Source organism: Oreochromis aureus, linkage group 16 (assembly GCF_013358895.1).
Source record: "Oreochromis aureus strain Israel breed Guangdong linkage group 16, ZZ_aureus, whole genome shotgun sequence".
Classification (NCBI taxonomy): Eukaryota; Metazoa; Chordata; class Actinopteri; order Cichliformes; family Cichlidae; genus Oreochromis; species Oreochromis aureus.
Genome location: NC_052957.1, coordinates 32273787 through 32298427, shown reverse-complemented (window position 1 = coordinate 32298427; position 24641 = coordinate 32273787). Strand labels below are relative to the sequence as shown.

The 24641-nt window shown below is 40.3% G+C and overlaps 1 protein-coding gene across 1 annotated transcript in view; it reads left to right on the top strand.

The window, feature by feature from the left end:
* Positions 1 to 24641, top strand: part of LOC116326808 (diacylglycerol kinase beta) — a 141794-nt gene that overhangs the window by 32304 nt on the left and 84849 nt on the right. Inside the window, exons 4-12 of the mRNA XM_039600255.1 lie at positions 8485 to 8635; positions 16447 to 16509; positions 16897 to 17160; positions 20696 to 20848; positions 21314 to 21363; positions 21819 to 21893; positions 22286 to 22405; positions 23303 to 23420; positions 23918 to 24006. Of these exons, the coding sequence (XP_039456189.1) occupies positions 8485 to 8635; positions 16447 to 16509; positions 16897 to 17160; positions 20696 to 20848; positions 21314 to 21363; positions 21819 to 21893; positions 22286 to 22405; positions 23303 to 23420; positions 23918 to 24006 (1083 nt within the window). The remainder of the gene's footprint in view (positions 1 to 8484; positions 8636 to 16446; positions 16510 to 16896; positions 17161 to 20695; positions 20849 to 21313; positions 21364 to 21818; positions 21894 to 22285; positions 22406 to 23302; positions 23421 to 23917; positions 24007 to 24641) is intronic.

Here is a 24641-nt window from a genome sequence, read left to right as displayed (position 1 = left end):
TTCACAGTTGTCGTTTTTGCGTTGTGATAAACTGTGAACAGGATGAGTCACTATGTCCCTGACATTCTGTTTATTTTTGTACGATGGTCTTTTTTGGTCTTTTGTTTTTAAAAAAAGCCTCTAATCATAAAAAAGCACAATTAGAGATCCAGTGTATTTAGTTAAAGAATTATTTTTGTGCCTGTATGCTGAACTAAATCTTAACAAAAGTTATGTCAAAGGGTTAGTTTTTATTGTTGTTCGTTATCTCCTATTCTTATGCATCAGACAGCTATTTAGGTTAGAGTCATGGTTGAACATTTCATATGGCTTAGGGCTAATTTTATACGTCGGAGTGGACTGGTGAAGGTAATCAACTGATGTTCAGTGAGTCTATGTTTTCATGTGATGTTCAGCCTCTCCCTGTCACCTTTATACTCTCATATGAGAACCTCATTTTTCTTTCTTACTCCTCTGTTCATTATCACCTCCACTTGGCTGTACGATTCTCCTCAGTATTTGCGATGACACAACTAACAGCCTGGCTGGACATTTGGCGCCACAGAACCAGACTTAATGTTCACGTGGGCTTTCCGAGACCCCGTTGTCACCTGGCGCCACTGTGACGACTCTAGCCCTGCATCTGCCATCCATCAGTGTGTGTGCGCTTGTGCATGTGTGTCTGTGCGTGTGCACATAACCCCCAATGAGTCATCGCTGCATCATGCTAGCTGTTGTGGAATCCACTCAGGAAGTAGACCTCTCTTACTTCCCACTCACTCATTGTTTTTATTGAGCTTTTATTTTTAGCCAAAGTGTGGTCCTGAATTTTTTCAATGATAATAATAATAATGAAAAATGACTGACACATGGAGCTCTCGGTGTTGTTGGGTTTTCTCCAATTTAGCAAACAAATAAATATCGCCCTATAATTCTCAGTGACTGATGAGTGACTGAGAAACAAAGACTGAACATCACACCCACAGATTTCTTTTAACAACGGGCGAAGCCTCTATATAAGCATCTGTCATGACAGTTTGGTAGTGATGTCTTTTGCCTTTGCTCTCATTTTTCTATGCACTTTGTTTGTTGGCCAAGGTTTCAATGAAACAGTGCAAATGTTTAGAGAGCTGGTTTTGAGACATGCAAATTATTTATGTGCTTAAAATGTTGAAGTTGGGTGTGCACTTCATGATTGTCAGGTTGATGTGATTTGGATGTGCTGGCTGATCAAGCCCAGACAGACTGGGTCACTTCCAGCTGGGCTTAGTTGATGTTGACAGCTTGTAGAAAGTGTTATCTTTATTTTTAGGAACCAGTCATTGCTGCTTGTTTTCACTATGTTTTAGAAAAATATATCTAATATTTGTGACTTACAGAGTGTTCACAGAATGTTTTCCCTGTGTCTCTGTGTGTGTTCATAGGTGACTCTAAATTGGCTGTAGGTGTGAATGTTCTTCTACAGCAGCGGTCTCCAACCCCCGGGCCACGGACCGGTACCGGTCCTTGTCATTTGGTACAGGGCCGCAAGGGTTAAGGCTCGAGTGTGAAATTTATGGTTTTAGGGTTTTTATTGTTAACTCGGTTTCCCTGGGTCTTTTCCCGTGTTGTAGGAGTGTTTTATTTTGAAAGAAATATTTACACGTTACCATAGCGACCAGAGAGCATTAAGAAGCAGAGAGGAGGATGTTACTGTTGTTGGTGCATTTCTGGAGGACGCTGCTAATAAAGTTACACAGTTACACAGTGAATTCATGTTTATTATTATATTAACAAAATACCACAGTTTTTGTCTTGGTCGTATCATTTTATTTTGTTGTATTTATCCGCGACACCTTAAAGGCCGGTCCGTGAAAATATTGTCTGACATTAAACCGCTCTGTGGCGCCAAGGTTGGGGACCGCTGTTCTAAAGCCAGTAAAATAAGTACTGAGTATTGAACACGTCACCAGTTTTCTAAGGAAATATATTTCTAAAGCTGCTTGACATCTCACCAGATTTTGGTAACAACCCATCCAATCCACACATGCAAAGAAATCAAACCACAGATGTCCATAACATATGTGTAATAATCAGAAATGACACAGGGAAAAGTATTGAATACGTGAAAAAAGCATGGAAATCATGACACCATACATTATCAATTAGAAATTAATTAGAAATTAATTAGAAAAATCTTGCAGTGCTAATTAATATCAGCTGGCTTAGTCCCAACTCATGGCCTATAAAAATGTGTCTCATTACCAAGGTATCACACAAGAAACATCTCACGATGGGTACAACCAATGAGCTCTCTCGAGGCCTTTGCAACCTTAATGTTGCAAACATAATAATGAGATTAGTTATAGAAGAATTTAAACTACTAATAAATAAATATATGGTTTGATTTCTTTGCATGTGTGGATTGGATGGGTTGTTACTGACATCTGGTGAGAATTTCATGTCAATAGCACCTTTGGAAATATATTTACTTAAAAAACTGGTGATGTGTTCAGTACTTATTTTGCCTGCCGTATCTCTCTCTGTCTGTCAGCTCTGCGTCAAACCGGCTACCTGTCCATGGTGGACTTTGGCACCTGGGACCCTGAATTTGGTAAAGGAAATAGAAGGGATGGATGGATTTGTGGCTGCTGTAAAGTTGCCAGTGTTGACAGCATTGATGCTGATTGGCTCAGTTTTTTTTCTTCCACGAGGAAGCTAGCTGGGGCTTTTCTCCACTTCATACAGGTGGTAAACTTTTATTGCAGGCAGTCTATTATTTGTTATAAGTAGATATGAACAAATCCTGCTTTTGTGGTGCTCCTTTTTCCTCTGTTAAAGTGACTGCTTTATCCTTAAGCAGCAGTATCAGGGTCTAGCAAATGTATCCAATCAAAGAACCACTCGCTATTCTTTTTTTAGATTCTATTTTTGGCATTTTAAGCCTTTATTTGACAGCACAGTGGAGAGAGTAGACAGGAAAGCTGTTAGAGAGAGTGTGATGGAATGACACGCAGGAAACAATCTGGGGTAGGCTCAAACACAGCTCTCTTTTTACTTTATGAAGAGTTTTTAGCTGTTCTAGCAATTTCTAGTAGCGCCTAAAACAACAGTTAACTTATAAAAGCACACCTTAGAATTTGCTTGTTTAGCACACGCTCCTCGTTCTGGGGCAAGTTCTTCATTCATGCCTGGCCCAGCAGTTCTCTGCTCAGGTGCTCAGCTGATCAAAAATAATAGCTGTGGATGGAACAGTGATGCATAAGGAAAGTCAATCAAAGCATTTGACAGACGAGCTAAAAGAAAAAAAAAGAAGAAGATTAAATGGAGCATGTAAAAGTGTCATCCTTTGGGAGATATTTACAGATCAGCAGCCTTGAGCTCGCTCACACAGAGAACAGCCTGTAGTTACTCTCGGGAAAAAGTGTTTCCCAGAGGGATGAGAATTTTTGCAAATGCATCTGGGGGTACTTAGATTCAAAGCACTGTATCAACCTATGAAAAGCAGCTTTTTGTATGTCCTGATTTCATATAAAGTACATTCTGTGGTATGTGTGCACATGAGCATATTTGTCTGAATCTGCTGTGCTACACGATGGCCTTGCGGTGTGTTTGGCCAAATAAGGAGAAGCGAGTGATATGAATAATGCCTGGCAGGATTTGGGAGCTCTCAGGGTTAGGTTAGCAGTGTTGAGCTGAGGGAGGATCCTTACCACTGTGTGTTCTTCTCCGATGGGCATCAGTTACAGCAGCTCCAAACCTGCAGAACAGAAGCATTTTAAAAGTGTATCTTTCTCCAAAGTGAAAAGAATCAACTGTACTTTCTACTATTTTAGAATATACTAAATTCTGTACAACCTTAATATATTTGCTAGTTTTACTTGTATTTGCTGTTTTGTTTTTTTATCATTATTATTGAAATGGAACTCTTAAACTCAACCCACTAAGAACGAATATGACAAACACTTTTGGTAGTGATGGGAGCCTTTAGAAGAGGTTATCAAAACGTTTTGAGTCCAGCTGCTATTTTTAGATCCCAATGCAGAAGTCCTGTTATGGACCCTTTGTACTTGTGCCTCTGTGAGGAGTGCTGGATCTCCTCATGTGTGTCAAAATGGCGATCCTTCATTTTGATTTCCAGTTTTGGGAATAAAGTTGCCTGAAGGCAAATCTGGTGAACAGAGCAGGTGTGTTTTATTTACTGTGTTTTCATTGCATTTTGTGCTGGCACACACCATTCCATGTGCAGTTTAGATTGTTTCCACTTAATATCTTCTGTAAGAGATTACAGGGCATTATTGAAGTCTGCAATGGCAGTCTCACCCTGGAGACTAATTCGCCATGCAGAACTCCTTCTACGTTTATAAAAACAAAAACAAACCAAAAAACACAGGCTTGCTACCGGCCTCGTTCATTACCTGAAATTCTGCATCCAGGCTTGGAAACTATCGACTCATCTGAAAACTGTGGAAAACTGCTGAGGCTTCACTGGAGAACCAACTCATCATCAGTAATGATCCTTCACACAAAATTTGTGTCAGTTTGAAACAACATAATGTCTGCTCTCTGCACAAGTTTGAGGACCATTGTGAAATTGCAAAGCACAAGATCCCAACCCTGTCCCAACTAAACGATTCTCATAAAACCTTTTTTCTCTCCATTCTGAGGTGCAGACTCCTTAATTTGCACACCTTAATTCTCCCATGCACCTTTATAGATAACTTTTGGCAACATACCACATTTCTGTGAGTGGATGGGCTCGTAGGGGCTCTGAAATGTTAAAAGCAGTCTCAATTGCTGTTTTCTGATAGCGCCTATGCTGGATTAGAGCCAAGTGTCACAGTGGAGTGTGTATGGAGGACCCAGGTGCGGACACAGGCGAAGGGACAGAATTAATACTAACAAATTGTGAGCCTTGATTTCGGCTGATAAACATGAAACATAAATCAAAGCGAGAAAACAAACTAGACTGTGAAACTATGATTCAACTAAGACACTATGAACTGGACTATGATTTCTATGACAAGGGGAAGATGCACATACGACATGATGCTGAGCACACGAAGACTGAGGACTTAAATACACACATGAGGTGACCAGGGGAAGTGGAGACACATGAGGACACAGCTGACTCGAATGAAACATAATGAAACGGGGGAGTAAAACTAACCACATGAACACAGAACACAAGACCCTTTTCAAAATAAAACAGGAAACATGGAGACTTAGACATGACAACACAAGCTTAACAGACCTAAAACACATGACAGTCTAGACAAGGAACGAAACACAGAAACCAAGGAGACAGATGATAAATAATCGTTAACCTAAACCTCCACTAAACCCGAAATAAGAATAACACACAAACTTATAATCACCAAACTAACATGAGAACTTCAAAATTACAAAATAAGACTCAGAGAACCAGCCTGTGACACCAAGCTTGGTCGACAAAATGATGAGCCTTTCAGGTATGGACACTCGTCATCACGGATCAACATTGTTTCAACTAATAGAAGCAGTTGACAACTCTCCAAGAAATACGGTAGTTTTTCCTTCTAATATAGGGATTTTCAGCAGTACAGGATATATGAGTAAAATAACTGTTATGAACAGATCATTTCCTCAGATGCCTTGCCCAAGTTCTAGACCAAGTGGTTTTGCTTTAAAAAAAATCTTGTAAATTCAATAGACAGCATCCTGAAAACTCTTGAAAACAATCAAGCATTTTATCTTTTCTGCCCAGTTTTTGACTATATCCTTGATATAGTTAAAAACTATATCAAAAAAAGGAAAAAAAAGATTTAAATCATCACTTCAGTTTGACTTGGAATTTGTTTTATAAGCACTGATTGTGTACAAAAGTATCTCTAATTCTTTACGTTGTCCACCAGATATACAAAACTGAAAACAAATTCTCTTTTAACTTGATAAATCATAGGGACGCCTACAGTGATCCATCCCTCCTTCACCTCAGTGCTGATCTCATCGCTAGACTTATAACTCTTATTTGTAATTTAACACTTTCTACAGCCATTTTTTTTAAATATGGAAAGCTGCACAGGTTCTACTACTCGATAAAAGTGATGACCCTAGTCACTTAACTAATTACCACCCTATTTAAAACTGTTTAGTCTTAAAGCCCTAAATAATGGCCAATTAAAGTGTATAACATTTTACAGTGATAGTAGACAGGTTTTAGATCATGTCGCAGAACAATGCCTGCAGTGTGTGTGTGTACGCAATAATAGTATGGAAACTCTTAATCATCAGTATTGTGCTGCACTTTTGATAGATCCATCAAAAACATTCAATTCAGCAGATCGCGGCATTTTATGAGAAAAAAACACACAGCTAGATCTTTTTGGACTTCTTCTTTTCACCATGTATGCAAACAATGTGATCAGTGTTACCCAAAACTGTAATGTGCATTTTTATGCAGACACTACTTTATATGCCACTGGCTCTTCATCTGATTTGGCAAATCTATAGAAAGAAGAAAATTACACCCAAAGATTGGGTTTTTATATAGAAATAAATCACTGTACAATTTTGTCTGCATAAATAGGCGATTCTTTTCCTAGTCACCATTACACCTTACATGGAAAGGTGGGCTAGTACTTGCTACTGGAGTGATTTCCAAGGTGTAGGCTGGGGCCACGAAGGTACTGCAGGTGGGCCACAGTAATAACATAACGGAATGTAAAAGTACTCAGAAGTATGTACACATGTATGTAAATGTATTTATATAAAATTGATTTAAAAATAGCAACAGGAGGTGATAGTTTGTGATGTTAATCATTAGTCTGGCTTAACTGTACAGCCCTTGTATTGTCTGTGTCCCAGCTGCAGGTGGGTCATACATTGGCTTTAACGCTTTGCATATGAGTGGGTAACATTTGCAACTGACAGCCAACAGTGTGGCCACTGATGGCTGTCACTTTATCTTATCTTAGCCACTATTGGCTGATGTTTGGTTTATGGTTTTTTAAAGGAAATCCATCATTTTCTCCTGTATTTTGATAAGAATGAAGATTTAAGGCTTGGTGTGCCCCATGGGATTTTCTGGTATGGAAATTCCCATCCCTGGGAATGGCTGCCCTAGTGAATCAAGGAGCACTGCATGATGTTTATTTACAAGGCTCAACTGCAAAGATTGCCTGCCTACCTCTGCTCCTTGACTGAATTTAAACATAGTACTTAACATATATGATCACAGGACCCCTTAACATTAGTTGTACCTCACATTCACACTGAACTTGGAAAATCTTGATTTAAATACTTTGCTGTTACTTAGTTAGTTAAAAGTTGCAAAAACTATGAAACTTGACTATCTGATTCCACTGAAAGATTTTAAAGAGTTGAAAGACTTTTTCTTTATTTGTGATCATGTATGATTTGTTTTATTACATATCTGGGTGTCTTTTTTTCTGTATACATGTCTCTCTTAAAAATAGATCTTGACCTCAATGAGACTACCTGTTAACAAACCTGTTAATTCAAACTTAAAAATGTATTGTTTTCATTTTATGAGTAGTACAAAAGCTGATTATATAGTTATTTTTACAACATTTTTTTTCTAAAAAAAAGGGGGATTCTCAATGCCATTGTCACTCGCACAAACTCTGCCCATGGTTGCCGCGACCTTTTCCAGTAGACCAAACCTCCTTTTATCATTTTTTCATCCTGACTTCCTGCTTGATGGTACACCAGTGTTGCCAAAGTCGTCCTAGTCAGAAAGCATCACTACCATCTCCACTGAAGATTCACACGAACAAGCTAATTCCTTTTCTTCTTTTACCCATTCCTCCCTCACTCTTCCTCCTTCCTCCCTACCTTTCTCCCCATTTCCTCTTTATTGTTCCAAATGTTAAACAGAAGCAAGACGTTCTCAACCAAGTAAGCCTCAGCCCGGTGGGCTCTGCATGCTGTGTGGTGTCTGTGTCGGCAGACTGCATGCACATTCTGTCCACTAACATAACATAACCACGCCCTTACCGCTGCAGATGGTCTGTTACACAGCCAGGGGAAAAGGCCATGGGGCTGTTGAGTTCAGTGCTAGTATGTACCCACCATATTGCTGTATCAGGGGAAGCTGTGTGTGTGTGTGTGTGTGTGTGTGTACATTAACATAACACAACATAACATTTCTGTATTCAGCAATGTGACTATGACATGTTTTACTGTGTATTTTTTGTGTATATATATCTTTCTTTACATTCTTTTTAAAGCCATTGGGCCTCCAAGCTCAAAGGTGTTTTTCTGGATGCAGCTTCTAGTACATCCATTCAGTCGTTACTAAGCTTAAAGATGTGATGGTCAGCTGATACCACATTTACATTGAACTGTTTAAGAAAATACTGGCATGGCACTCCAAATCATGACTGTGGACTCTCATTTCAGGCCAGATCAACTAAAGCTGGAAACCCCATCACATTTTTTTTTCTGTCCATGGGTGGTGGTATTGGTGTATACATGTCCATCAGTAAGTCTGTTAACATCTTTGCCCTTTCCTTTCTCACACAGCCTATCGACTATGAGGGCTTCCAGCTCTTCATGGTGACTTATTTGGAGAATGACATACCAGAAGAACTTTGTCAACATCTCTTTACTTCCTTCAAGAGCAAGACGGGAGGCTGTTCTCCAGACCAGTCTCGGGCAGGAACAAGCTTATTGGGTAGGATGCTTGTGTTGTTGTCTTAAATAATACTCATCCCAGTAATATTCACCCCACACATCTAGTGGGAATGGATGTGAGAAGTTGGGTAATACTGTTACATTATTAGAGGTAACACAGGGTAACAAAATGTACAGATATAGGAGGTCAAAGCTGAGGATAATTGTATAATTGTGACCATGATGCCATATATGTTATTATTTGAATCAAAACCTTGACCTGTTTCCAAACATAATAAAGCTGCCATATCCCTAAACCTAACCAAATAGAGCAAATAATATATACATATACTGCACTGCTTCAGGTTGGAGGACACACCATTCTAATGGTGTGTAGCTCATTAGCTAGCTTCCTTCATAGCTACCAATTAGTTACTTTTCTACTTCCTAAACTGGTTGTGCGTTTGGCTCCCTAGCTTTAACATTAGCATTAGCTTCTGCTTGTTTCTAAAGTTTGAGTTTGTAAAATCTCACCACTAGATGTCAGTACATTGCAGATTGCTGTGAACAGAGTTATGTTTTCTTACCCTGTCTAATTCAAGTGTATAATTCTAGCTGCAGTGGACAACATCTGGTTGTTAAGTGATGATGTATGAACCTTGCTTTTGGGTCCAAACTACTCTGAGTTTATTAAGGCTGTTGTGTTTTTAACATGTTTTAATGCTATCTTGTTCTAGCTAATCGGTGATCACTTTCTGATCACTTTCTCTCTTGGTTTTTATTACCCCTATTCATCGGCAGCACATTTTAAAGCTCAGTTTTTGAAACCTTCCGATGTAACTACAGCTCAGCCCATGCAGCAGTATATTAATGACTAACCTCATATTGTGGATGGATTATCTCAGTTGTTCTCCTGACTGAAGTTTGGCCCGTTTACAGCATCCTGCCATGCGATTACTTTTGTCCCTAACCATCGGGAACCCTCATGTTAACTTTTATCGAGTGGAAAAAAGTTAGCGTTCATCCTCCAGCTTCACTGTTTATGTTATGCTATCCATAGCTGTGTAGCTAGCCACCATGTAGCGCATCATTATATACCAGCTAGCCCAACTTCATTAACCCTACAAACGTCACTGTTGTTTAGTTTTCTGTCTTCATTTATGTTGGAAGTGATAGCAGAGCTATACGTTTTAATTTTTTTCGAAATCCCTCGGTCAGAACATGCTATATCATCTTTAGATTGAAACTAGCGAGCCAACTCTCTGCTAACTTCGAATTCCGTTAAACTTAATAAATTCTGTTTTCGTGGATGTTAAACTTAAATTTTACACCTGGTAGAGCAGGCACACTCATCATTTTATTAAAGATAAAAGAGTTTAGACAGTTTGTAACTCTCAGTAATGCCACAGTGTTCATTTGATTTTGGGACCTGAAGCGGAGTTTGGACCTGGAAATGGCGAATGACGTCAGACTTAAAGACCGGACAAACAACTCTGGACACTGTAGTGAGTGTAGGCTTTCAATCCAGTATTTACCTCAGTTATCAGTATGCCAGGTGTCCATGTGTGGTTACTCTAGAGGACACTGTAAAAGTTGTGATGAGTTGGTGGAGCTCACTTCTGCCTGATGACAGAGTTACTGAGGTGAGGATATCGTGTATGGAGGACCACAAGAGCAACACACATTCAAATAAAGAATTGTACAGGGAGTGCAGAATTATTAGGCAAGTTGTATTTTTGAGGAATAATTTTATTATTGAACAACAACCATGTTCTCAATGAACCCAAAAAACTCATTAATATCAAAGCTGAATGTTTTTGGAAGTAGTTTTTAGTTTTAGTTTTAGCTATTTTAGGGGATATCTGTGTGTGCAGGTGACTATTACTGTGCATAATTATTAGGCAACTTAACAAAAACAAATATATACCCATTTCAATTATTTATTTTACCAGTGAAACCAATATAACATCTCCACATTCACAAATATACATTTCTGACATTCAAAAACAAAACAAAAACAAATCAGCGACCAATATAGCCACCTTTCTTTGCAAGGACACTCAAAAGCCTGCCATCCATGGATTCTGTCAGTGTTTTGATCTGTTCACCATCAACATTGCATGCAGCAGCAACCACAGCCTCCCAGACACTGTTCAGAGAGGTGTACTGTTTTCCTCCTTGTAAATCTCACATTTGATGATGGACCACAGGTTCTCAATGGGGTTCAGATCAGGTGAACAAGGAGGCCATGTCATTAGTTTTTCTTCTTTTATACCCTTTCTTGCCAGCCACGCTGTGGAGTACTTGGACGCGTGTGATGGAGCATTGTCCTGCATGAAAATCATGTTTTTCTTGAAGGATGCAGACTTCTTCCTGTACCACTGCTTGAAGAAGGTGTCTTCCAGAAACTGGCAGTAGGACTGGGAGTTGAGCTTGACTCCATCCTCAACCCGAAAAGGCCCCACAAGCTCATCTTTGATGATACCAGCCCAAACCAGTACTCCACCTCCACCTTGCTGGCGCCTGAGTCGGACTGGAGCTCTCTGCCCTTTACCAATCCAGCCACGGGCCCATCCATCTGGCCCATCAAGACTCACTCTCATTTCATCAGTCCATAAAACCTTAGAAAAATCAGTCTTGAGATATTTCTTGGCCCAGTCTTGACGTTTCAGCTTGTGTGTCTTGTTCAGTGGTGGTCGTCTTTCAGCCTTTCTTACCTTGGCCATGTCTCTGAGTATTGCACACCTTGTGCTTTTGGGCACTCCAGTGATGTTGCAGCTCTGAAATATGGCCAAACTGGTGGCAAGTGGCATCTTGGCAGCTGCACGCTTGACTTTTCTCAGTTCATGGGCAGTTATTTTGCGCCTTGGTTTTTCCACACGCTTCTTGCGACCCTGTTGACTATTTTGAATGAAACGCTTGATTGTTCGATGATCACGCTTCAGAAGCTTTGCAATTTTAAGACTGCTGCATCCCTCTGCAAGATATCTCACTATTTTTGACTTTTCTGAGCCTGTCAAGTCCTTCTTTTGACCCATTTTGCCAAAGGAAAGGAAGTTGCCTAATAATTATGCACACCTGATATAGGGTGTTGATGTCATTAGACCACACCCCTTCTCATTACAGAAGATGCACATCACCTAATATGCTTAACTGGTAGTAGGCTTTCGAGCCTATACAGTTTGGAGTAAGACAACATGCATGAAGAGGATGATGTGGACAAAATACTCATTTGCCTAATAATTCTGCACTCCCTGTATGCTTGAATATTGAATTGTAGAATAAATTATGCATTTTTAAATTCATTTACGAATTCATATTTAAATTAGTAATGTTTGAATAAATAAAATAAAGTAATTTATTATTTAATAATTTAATTTAAAATAGTGCTTTCAGCATTAATCTCGTTAAAATTATGTTAACACCATAACTGCATTAACACAGCAAATCTCCGTTAGCAGGATAGCGCGGATCACCCTGTGTGTGGGGCTGCATGGCGCTAACGCGTTAACGAGCTAACCGCGCTAACACGTTGACGGCGTGCAGCCCCTTGCACGGGGCGATCCCCGCTAACTCACTAATGGAGATTTGCCGTGTTAATGCGGTTATGGTGTTAACATAATTTTAACGAGATTAATGCTGACAGCACTAATTTAAAATAAAAACACTATTTCTAAATCTATATTTCAAAATGAATGATTAATCCATTAACAAAAAACTTCAAATCAAAAATGAATTTGACGAAAAAAGAATTAAACTCTAAATAAAAAAGAGAAATAAGTAAATGGATTAAAAATCCATTTACTTATTTCATTTATCTTTCCTGTTAGCTCACGGTTTAGCTATTATATTAGCTATTGGATTAGCTTTCTCATTTCTGAAATCCCGAAGCAATGCAAATTAGCCACGCGGGTTTGATGTAAGGAGCTCCCTGATTAGTTGGACAGACACAGGCTGGCTAACTGGATTTTTGTATGATGTGAGAATGTAAACAAACTGTTTATCAGAGGGAAATTGCAAATTTTAGGCTACTCAAGCCTAACATTAGCCACCATAATGTTAGCTTATAACCAACTATTGCTCATTGTCAGCTGTTCCATTCAGGTTTGCATGTCTACTCTGCTGACAATAACTAACTCTGACAATAGCTATAATAAATCAGGATGTTTATCCACGTTTTCTTGTATTAGAGCCCTGATTCAGTTCAGGAGAGGTGTCTTGAGGTGGAGGATGAGGATGATTTTTTTTTTTTTTAATGAGATATTGATTGTGTTTTCTTTTTTCTCTTTATTGGTGAAGGGAACCATCTTCTCACATTTTAAAACATAGATGTGATCCTTCATATCTTGTTTTTGAAGATACTTTCGCAGCGCCCACCTATGAGGTCACCATCACTATGGAATACATTGTTGAAACCACTGCACGGGTTCATATTTACCTCAGGACAGTTTACTTATAGTTTGAAACTGATGACAATAAATCACAAGTTTAGGTAAAGAAGCATTCTTTTATCATTCTTATATACAAATGAAAAAAGTACTTTAACTATTTTTCATGTGTATATGTGTACTAAATATGTTTTAGTTTGGTTCATGTCCTGCTCACTAACAGAAAGGGCAGAGCATGTGACCTCTGATACAAACTGAAACCAGGGTGCAATCAAGATATTTTGGCCTTACTGTATGGGAGCTTTCATATTGTACATCTTCATATTCAGTCTATGGTTTGGGCACTTTGTGACTCTTTGTGTGCTCAAGACTACAACTGTACATCAAGGCTACTTTATTTAAATCAGGGGTTACATCATGACTGACCATCCTGTGTAAAAACCCCAAACTTTTAAGCTAGCCACTTTCAGTCTAAAGTAAAGAGAGATTCGCTACTTCCATACCTTTTTAAAAAAATACCTTTCATGTTTTCATTTAATTCAGTAAACAAGTTTCACAGTATAAGAGAAAGCTGAGCCGCCATGTTGGTCCAATTTAAAATATGGGAACCGACAGCCCACGAGACTGTCCTTGTCCAGCCAGTAGCTAGATGCCTGCATGTTAATGGGAGGCTGTAGGACAGGGAGAACACATATCAGTCATCTCTTGTGATGGATTCTAGTGGCACACCCATTCTGTATCCATTACTAGAAAGCAGCATGATCCCTTGCATTGAAAAGCACAAAGTAAGCACAAACCTTGCAGTGGTGACGGTGCATTAGTGGTGGCGTTAGGTATTTCTTGCATCTTGGCATCTGACTTCTGTACTCGCCAGCCACTAAACTCCATGATCAACCTCGCACAGGTTAGTTAGGTTATTGTTATTGAATCAGCTGTGAGGGCAGTCAGCAGGAGTTCACTGTCTGACTGACTGCTCTGTCGTGTTTCTGCATAAATTTTTTTAAACCTATGACCTGTCCAGGCTCACAGCGCTTTTTAAAGGGATTTTTAAGTCCTAGCTGTACCTTTTATCAAACATGTTTAACACCAATACTATGACAATATAGACTCCACAGAGAGATTGACAATGATAAGAAAGTCAGACCAGGTTGTTTAGTTTCCCTTTTTGGTTTACAGCCAAGATTACTTTATAGAGTTAATGTCAAGCAAGTGAAGAGAGCTTTCAAAGTAGCCATGTTTGCTGAAATTTGACCAGTGGTCAGATGGTCATCAGCTGTAGTTGTTCACTTATGTCAGAGTTCAAAGCATTTGATCATTCAGTCATAAATATCCAGTGAGAAAAGGAGAAGATAGGGATGTAGTACTCTTTATAACGGTAAGTCATCTGAGAAACATCACAACAGTTGCTCAGTTAACACTAAAGACGTCAGCAACAGAAAAATATTACCAGGTCAGACAGACAGGCTCTCCAGTCACATTGTCGATCTGTAAATTATGCTATATTTAAAAGTTCTCAGTTAACAAAAATGCACAGATGAACACTGACGCAAAACTAACTTCACACTGATAAGGGGAGAAGCACACACGAGCACAGACATCTATGGGACACACCGGGTCACTTACTCTGTCCTCTGCGCAGTATGTAAACACTTTCTGCCTCGATGCCGCCATGTAAGTGCTGCGTGGGCCTAGGCACCAAGATCTGCCCGTCTGACTGCAGAGCAGCTGACGAGACAGATGGACTGCTGAATTAGGAGTCTATTTATGTGCTATAAAGCTTGTAAAAGTAAGAGGCAACAAGTGCAGAGAGGCAAAATGTGAGTGAGAGAATGTCACTTTGGGCAGTGGCATTGGAGCTGTGAGTCCCAGTGCTGTGACTCAGTCCACAGGCCGAGGTTGCCTGTCATCTGCCTATCTTTGTGTCATCCTTTTAGTCTGTCGTAATGGTCTGAAAATGCAGAAATGGCAGTACAGCAAATGTTGCTGTCAGTCTTATTTGTTTTCCACATGGACCCTAAAGCCTCTGGTATACTTGCTTCCAGGTAACAGTGCGCTCCTGTGGGAGTTTGGCTGCTTGGCTGTTTGGCTGTTTAAGATGAGTCTTACAAGAAGCATGTCCATGAGATACAATTAGGACAGTTAGTTTTTAACTACCTGTAAAATACCTTGGGAAATGTCCATCCTAATTTTCAGCTGTCAAAGGCAGCATATTTTCACATTTGATAGAAAAATTAAAAGATCATTACCGTTTACTTTGGAATAAAACCTCATATTATGCGTGTGTCGTGTATCTTAGCTTCATAGAAAGGTGGTAGTGAAATCAGACTATGAACAACAATGAAAGTCCCAAAAGATGATTGATAAACGAAACATCAGGAGACAAGAAGATAAACCAAGCTGATAAACTTATAAAGGCACAAAGAGTTAATACTTTAATAAAAGGAGAGAAAAAAAATCAGACATGAAATCAGAAATGAGGATGGGAAAACAACAAAGGCAGGAAACTCAAAAGCAATAGACTACATGAGAAATAACCTTCAAAATAAAACAAACTAACTGAAAAATGCATGACATACACAGACATAAAAAGGTCAAATAAACAGGTAAAATACTATAAAATTAGAAATAAAATTAAGGGCATGCAGAACATGGTACACATTGTTGATCATTTAGGATTCTCAAAGTAGGTATTCCTGTGTGGGTGGAGGAATTATTCTTTACCTTAGTATATTCATGTTTATCCTCTTTGGGGGGTACAAAGTACAAAGGTCTGAACAAGCAGTGTGTGCATAAGCAAATGCATCATGAGCTCATCTTAGGAAGCCTGCATACAAGTGACAGTAACTGACCATAATAACTTCTCTTTATCTTCATCATATTTGCAAAAATGAATGAATAACATTAACCTAACTAGCCTGTGTGAGGTTGATCACCGAGTTTAGTGGTTGGCGAGTACAGAGTCTGTGGCTGCTTCAGTGTTTAGAGTCCCACAGTTGTTAGAGCCTGCACTACCACCTGGTGGTAGTCTGGTATAACATGGACCACCTTACTGTACTGTTTAAATTTGAGGTATAGCCTCATATTGTTATGCATGTTTTTTTCAGTACGTTTCATCTTCATCATTTGAGTCACAAGAAAAGTCATATTTGCCCAAGTCTATGCTCCTTGGACAACTTTATAAAGACTGTTTCACTACATGTGATATGTTGCATTCTGATGCTGTGTTGCATTCTCATTTGAAACAATATCTACCTGAACATATAATAGAATTCTTTATTGCACCCACTGATTGTGCAGTTAAACTTCTGTGCTCATTAAAGATCCAAAAATGGGGCTCTTATTTTGATAAGGTTTCTGGGAACCGTTTTTGTTCTTAAATACCGAACAGTATATGCATCAGGAGGACTCCATCAACACTGATGTTCACTCACTGTTGTTGCATCTACCACTGTCTCTTTCCCCTCAAATCAATGATGGACCATAGAAGCCCGTTCCATCGATGCAGGCATCTCTATTCAGACCGAAGTGGCCTGTGCTCCCATTACAGGTACCAGAACAAGCTTGTATCATCGCATTGATGTAATCATAATGGGTCAAGAGTCCTGCGGGCTGTAGCCTCCCGCTCCCTTGGTGGTTGCTTGTTTATGTTGTGTTGATGTGAGTTCATGGTCTTTTGGCTGTAGCTCGGTGGATGACAGTGGTGCTTTGTGAGTGTATTTGGTTTTAATGCAGCATCTTACCGGCTTCCTTTACCTATAAGGCCCTTGAGATATTTGTATTTGGATTGTTGTTGTGAAGTTATCAGCTGTGCTCATGTTACTCATTGCAATTAACAGCCGTCCTCATCCAGCACTGTTGTTATTCTGCTAAATGCCCTTTTTCAAATCTCTCTATTCTGTTCCATTCCCCTTTGCCCTGTTGTGAATCTGTACAGGGATGAACGGGAAAAGCATCCTGTCTGCAATAAGCCGACACACACCAGAGCACTCCAATGTGATGAGCACAGCGGGTTCAGGAGCAACCACCTCCCCTTGTTCATCTCGTTCCTCTTCACAGCGTTCAGGGACAGGGGCCCACACGCCTGGGGGGCCCCACCTATCACCCTGCACCCGGGTCAAAACCTTAGAAGGCAGCAGCAATGCCCTGACCCCTAACACTGGTCCTGCCAAGTCACCAGTCTCCCCTAAGCTTTCACCAGGTAAGATCAGCCACAATACTGTTTTACTTCTTTTTGTTGGGCTTATAAAGTTGTCTCTCACCAGCGTGATTACAGCACAACAGATCGTACTGTTATGAGTGGTAATCATGAGGCGTATAAGTGTGTCCTGGCAGGAAGCTAAAACTTATCAGGAAGTGAACACATCTGCTTCAGGGGCATGATACAAATATTTAAAACTCTGTGTCCCTTAGTCTTCCAGTTTTAAACTCCAAATAGCAGTTTAACAAGAAACTTGCTTAGTTTTAAAAAAAAACACATTTTAGTTAAATCTTCAGGGTTGTGGTCAAATATAATTTTTTGTTTAGGGGGTGTTTCAGCCAAATGACCCAGGAGTCTCTTAAATACCAGTGATAATAAGACATCATACTCTCTGAATGCCACAGGGAGGACTTTTCTCATTTCTTTGGTAGTTTATGAAAGGAAAAGTGATAATTCTTTGCCACAGCTCCTCACAACCATATCAAGAGTACAAAAAAAAATCATGTAGCCATCTGTTTTTAAAACATACAAATAATATAGTTTGTATTGTAAAGTTGTGATTTAAAAAAATTATAAGAAAATCTCAAACTAAACAGTATTTTTTTTTTAAACTAAACAGCATACATTTTTACAGTACAATAAAAAATTGCCTCTGACTAGTGCAGAGAGACATGCAGATGTAAATGTTTCAGTTTAAATGATAAGTTAAATAGTGTGCACCGGGAGTCAACTTTAGCATCCTTTTTAAGCACTTGAATATGACAACATGTGGTTAGATTTTAATAAAGTAATAGACTGTTTCTTTAAAGTCTGTTACTGATTACACTGGGCATGCTCAATAAAAGTGCAATGGCAAGCAGCTCATGCTGTTATACAGTAGATCCTGTATTTCATACACAGGGGTTAAAGTGGAATTTAGCAGATGGGGGAACACTGTGGTGGTGCAGCATGAGGAAAAGATTCTCTTACAAATACGTCATGTAAAAGCTTGTATTGTTAACTCCAGTATTTTTTGCTTTGTGTACAGGCTGTGGTCAGCTGACCTGTGCTGCTGATTCTCTGCACTTTGTGGCTTTAGCCAGTTGAATTCAACAAGATACAAGCAAATATTTCATATGCTGTCATGGCTTTAAAAGCTCTATGCAGCATAATGCTGGTATAAAAGGCTTGGTGAGTGAATCTAATCAGCATCGATACCTTAAATATACTTTGACCTTTGCTCGATGGCTCTTGGTGTAAACTAACACAAAATGATCATAGATTTTAATTTGCAAGAGGCTTCATAAAAAAAGAAAGAAAGAAAGAAAAAAGTAATGTATCATGTGTACATCCAATACCCTTTTTTAAAAAAAACCCAAAACTATTTAAAAATGATTTCGGACATTAAACGTCACTTTCAGCTCAGTCCTTGGCTTTCACTTTCCTGTCCTGTCCTTCTTACATTAATGTCCATTCTCTCCCTGGAATAAGCTACCAAGATACAAAGTGTTATAAACTGCACTGGAAATGGGTTTGTGTTTGTTGATATTTGTTGAGCTGTATGAAAAGACAAGGAAATCATATGCTGTGTGAGAAATATTCTCACTCTAACTAGATGATAAAGTACCACAAAACCAACTTTGACCACCATGAATGTATCAGAGGGGTGAGGAGAAGAAAGCGGTGTGTTGAGGGTGTAAACGGACTGTGGAATATCATTGTTTTCTCAGTTCCTCCATCAGCTGGAAGCAACACCACCCAAAAATGAGCTGCAGCAGAGAAAAATGAACTCACTTGAGAGGATCCTGTATTGACCTGTCAGATTTAATTACTCATGTTCTGGAACGCTGTTCCTCCACTTTAACCCCTGTCTATACAGCACAGTGCTGTAACCTTTTATGGTGTGAAACCACATAGTTATAGATTAGTCTATGTGCACTGTAAAATAACAGCACTGACTGATGGTATTTTACTGTAATGTAGTGCAGATACTGTTAGCACCACGTTTCCTCCTGAGCTGTCCTTTGCATCTTTTATAAGAAATAATTTTTTTATTTATTTGATCATCCATGGCTTAGCTCACAAACAGGTGAGGTGACAAATCAGGACAAAGCGTGTTGTCTAAAACCAGAAGCAGAAAACAACAACAGTAAGGATGACTGTGTTACATGCTGAGGGGGAAAGGCCGGTGATGAAGTCCAGGGGTATGTGGGACCAAGGCCACCCGGGCATAGGAACAGGTCAAAGGCATAGAGCTAGAAGCCTTGTTTTTGGGACAAACTTGGCAAGTAGACACATATTCCCAGGCATCTTTCTTGAGAGAGGGCCACCAGAAAAGACGGAGGAGGGTTATCATGTGGTCAGTGCAGAGATAGCAAATGAACCTGGCTGTATGCCCCCAGTGGATGATGTGAGCCAGAGGATGGCAAAAATAAACGATAGGTGGCCCGTTACTCTGGTCTGGTTCCTCCAGTTGACCATTATGGATCAGGGAGTCGATCTCCTGCGTCAGAGATCCAAAAATACAGGAGGGCGGCAGAATCGTAGTCTCCTCTGTCGAGGCATCCGAGGGTGAGAACTGATGGGACAGGGCTTCGGGTTTGTCATTCCAGGAGATGGGTCTATAAGTAATGACAAAGTTGAAGTGTGCAAAGAAAAGGCCCCACCTGGCCCACCAGTATCCCCACCTCTACTGCCGGGCTCCATCTTTTAACCGGCGAGAACAGACATCAATGAAAACGACTTTTTTGCTACAGTACAAGCACTCACCAGCCTGGATGCGCTTGAGATGTTTGACAGGAGAAAGATGAACACAACCCAGCTACATGGGCTGCTCTCCACACTCTGTTTCCCCTTCCAAGTCTACAGGTTGCTCTGAGGGAATGGTGCCGAGACCGGACGTTTTCTTGCATGCAGGTCCCCGGGATTTGTAGTCTTTTTCTCGGATGAAGTTCCCGCATCCGATCGTCCACCCTGATAAACGGAGAAATCATTTCATCGACAGAGGCAGCCTCTTCAGCCAATATCCAAAAGTCCACTGAAAAATCAGCCATACTCTGCTTACCCTGACGCAGGGAGAAGCTTTGTGTCTTGACAGCTGAGCTTCCTGCTGAACGATCCCGTGACGAGACCAGAGTTGAGTCCGCTGAGTCTGTTATGGCTTGAACGTGAGCAGGCAGGACTCGACTGCAGACTCAGAATGCAGTTCGGTGAATGCTTTAAAAGTTGAGGCAACAGAATAAGCCATGTGTTTTGAGTGTGCTGCAATGTGGAATTGATTTAACTTGAATTGTTCCATCTAGGTGCTGGTAATCCATTTACATCCCATCACATGGCTTCTGTTGCAGCTGTACAGTGAGGTGTTTTGTCCACCGGTCCTCCACTCAGGGACATGCACAGTGATCGGGGTTCTCCAAAGTGTCATACGAATGCTTAAATGTATAATTTACTAGTGCTTTTACTGTGTATGCTTAATTTCACCAGAGGAAACTCAGCGGAGTAGAAAGAGTGATGGGTGCTATGAGTAGCTTTGAATGTTTGTGTTGTACATCAACAGAGAGGACCCACTCTGAGAAGCATTTGTCACTGCGGAGGAGCCCATCACCTCAGAGAGCCTCCCCACTGCCGTCACCCCAGGTGGTCTTTCTCAAGGACATCGTCTGCTACCTTTCCCTGCTGGAGAGGGGGACGCCTGAGGACAAGTTGGAGTGTGAGTGACAATGATGGAAGTGTGTTTGTGTGTGTGAGTGTGGGTGTGTGTGGTGTAGGGTGGGGGGTATGATAGAGGTGGGAGCAGCTGACATGTGCAGTGTGTGATCAGGCCTCTAAAGCTAGCCTGCTAGCTCAGGTTGACAGAAAGTAAGTAATACGGCTATTCCCTCCATCTGGCTGTGTCAACAGAGCCTTAGATACACCACTAACACCTCCCTCAAAGGGCAGGCCAGTGACATGCTTAAGCCCCGCTGTGCCCAATTGACTTCTTTACTGTCTGTGGCTATATTGGCACTGACTAACAAGGCTAATCTTCTATTTAGTTCCTTTGCTGCGGTACAAAAGAAGCACTTCTTTAACCCAGTGGCCATCTGGAGAAAGTCCAGGAATGAATGTTACAGCTTCCGAGAGCTACTAATTATCTGAGTCATCATGGGATCTCTGTTCTCTCGTTTCCCTCTAGTCATGTTCCGGCTGTACGACACAGACGGCAATGGGGTCCTGGACAGCTCGGTAAGTGGACTCCATTTGCTTTTGCATCTCCCTCGTGTTTCCTCTCCGTCTCTCTCAGCCTCGCCCTGTCTTTCCGTCTCTGTGTTTTGTTCCTTCTCTTTTCACTTTGTACAGAGCAGCTCCAAGAATAGTAACATCGACATTCAGTGACAGCCTTGTGTTTACATAAGATCATCTGTAATGGATCTCCTAAGTTTAATATTAGCCACATGTCACAGAGATCACATAAACAGACAGATACAGGTTATACAAAGAGGGAAATATATAAAACATTCAGACTTTGTTTTACTTTGCATTTCATGTTCTGAACAATTCCGTTAACAATAGCTAAAAAACATGTTCACATCCCAAGCAGGAAAAGACTGGGATTTGCTCCGTGCTTGAAACGAGAAGCTATTCTAAAAGCTAAAATGATAGTTTCTCTGTCCTGTAAGTTATGCTTTGTCTTTACATAGGAGCTGGATCGCATCATTAATCAGATGGTGCATGTGGCAGAGTATCTGGAGTGGGATTCAACAGAACTGCGACCGGTGAGCAAACACACTCCCAGTTGCAATAAAGTCTGATGGTGAACAGAAAGAGAAACATATGTAGAGGCCTCTATGCAAATGTTTATGCAGCCTTGATGTCTCCCAAAACCTCAGCTGGCACCCATAAGGTGGATTTTAATTCTAAAAAGTAAAGTTAAGACCCAGTGAGAACATATATCTAATTTACTGTGCTGTACACAATGTACAAAAACCACTTTATCCCACTTTATTCTGGGGTTTTCTGACATTTAGAGGGAATTACTACACTAACTCTTCATTTCAGTTGCATCATGTTTGCCTGATTTAAAATCCACTGTGGTGGTGTACAAAATTACAGACATATGTATCATAGTCAAATACTTATGGGCTGAAGTGTACCTCTGTATCTTTAGATACTGAAAGAGATGATGGAAGAGATCGACTACGACCGAGATGGGACGGTCACCCTAGAGGAGTGGATCAGAGGAGGCCTCACCACCATCCCTTTACTCGTCCTGCTGGGCATGGATACGGTATGTGCCTGGAAAAGTGTATGTTTACTTTGTTCTTACAGTGTTTGAAAGCATTTCTATACGATTCTGGTGTTTTTGTAGTGAACTGTAGGTTTTTTACTCAACTACACGAACTGTTAAGGTTTTAGATTTTAGACTTTTCTCTTTATTGTGTGCACCTGAGTTGCAGATTGCGTAACAGTGTTACTTTCTGAAATCTAATGTATCAAAATAAAGAAAACATATTGTATGTCCTTTGTCATTTTCATTACACTACTCTTATTCATTTCATTACTTTCGAGTTACTCCATAAATTGACCTGGAACGCATAGTTACCATAGCTACAGTTCCACACATAAACAAAAGTACCTACCTATAATGAGGACACACAATCAAAGATGAATCAAAGCAAAGATGAAAAGCAGTCCAAAGAGATCACCACAGTGATTCTCTACAGGTGGAAATGGACACTACAATGCTACAAGCCTGACTGCTAATCGCTGCCTTTGTTAAGATCAGGCAAATGTAACCACCATAAAAGTTATTCCGAAAGGATACATTTTCCATAAAGAACAACAACATTTTTTGTGCACCAGGCTGTTAACGTGTTTTTTTTAAGATGCACGTTGGGCATTTTTATACAGGGATTACACAGAGACTGACTCTCTTTTGGAGTCAGCCTGAAAAGGTCTTTAGAAGATTTGCAGTTTTTGCTACTTCCACACTGGCTTCATTTTTCAGACGTGGCCTTTTTCTTTCCTGATTTTTCTTACAGGAGTATGTGTAGATGCTAAATCAGCAGAGAAAACATGCTGCATTTCACTGAAATTAAGTGTTGCTCGAGTTTAGTTGGGATGGTCCTGTTACGAGAATGAATCGTGTCCCATATTAATTTTCGCTCTTGTTGTTTTGTCCTAGAATGTGCAGGAAGATGGGCAGCATGTTTGGCGTCTCAAGCACTTCAACAAACCAGCCTACTGTAACTACTGCCATACCATGCTGCTCGGAGTGCGCAAACAGGGCCTCTGCTGCTCCTGTGAGTCTCTGCAGCTCCCAGCGTCTCCTTGTTGGTCTGTCTGCTTTTGCGTCTCCTGGTGTCGATTATTCTCCTGCTCTGACTTCCTCCTCTCAACGTCACTGTCACTATGTCTTTGTCTGCTCTTTCTTCTCCTCCCTACAGCAGACTGAAATTTAGGCCGTTTGTCGTGTCTGAGTGTGTCTGAGTCAGTGTTGTTTTCCTCACAGCCAGCATTAAAAACACATTAACGATGCCATTATGTGTAATTTCAATATTGAATTCTCCCATGTAGGAACCGCTTCTGAAGGGCTGATGTTATTGTCACTGTTGATTGCAAGCACTTATAGATTGAAATGATCTTTAATGTAGTTAACTTGTTATTAAATTCCCTGCCAGTCATGTTTTCAGTTCGAGTTACTGGACAAGACAAATAGGTTTAAGAAAGATTGTTTAACAATTCTGCAGCTTCTTTATGATATAAAGTAATTTTACCCTTGTTTTTTTGGTTTTTTTAGTATGCAAATACACAGTTCATGAACGCTGTGTGTCCAAAGACATCGCTGCCTGTATCAGCACCTACGCCAAGTCACGCAGACACACCAACGTAAGTACAATCAAAGGGTTCATTCTGCACACAGTGTTGCTGCTGGGTAATGAGACGGGAATACCGAGCAGCCTGTTGAGCAGATTCCTGTTGGCTCGTGGTCTCTTTTAAAAGAGCAGCGAGGATCATGGGATTGCCTTTGAGGTCATGTAAGGTTCTCTATGTTTTAGCACTGACACGCTGAAGCAGTTGAGAATGATTACACTGACTCGGGTCACATGTTGATTATGCTTTGTAGAGCACATTTCCTTCCTTTTGGACTTATTAGAGCTTCGTGGAAGCCTCGAGCAAAGTCTCTCTCTAATTATTAACTTAATATATTGGATTACCGATTAACTGTTTTGGTAATCTGTTTTTTATTTCCACTGTGAGCCCGTATTTTATTTTCTCCATTTCAAAACTTTTTAACTGGAAAGGACTTTTCAGACCTGACATCTCTAAAATTGTGTGACTGGCAAATCTCTGCTGACCACTGCTTCTGAGAAACTCTGCCTCTCTAAGATGTTCTTTTTCTACCTGTTTGTGTTACTGACCTGTTGCCAGTTAACCTAATTCACTGCATGCTGTTCCTCAAGTTGTTTCTTTTTAGTGCAACCTACCAATCCAGCTTTTTCTCCTTTACATAATTTCCTTAG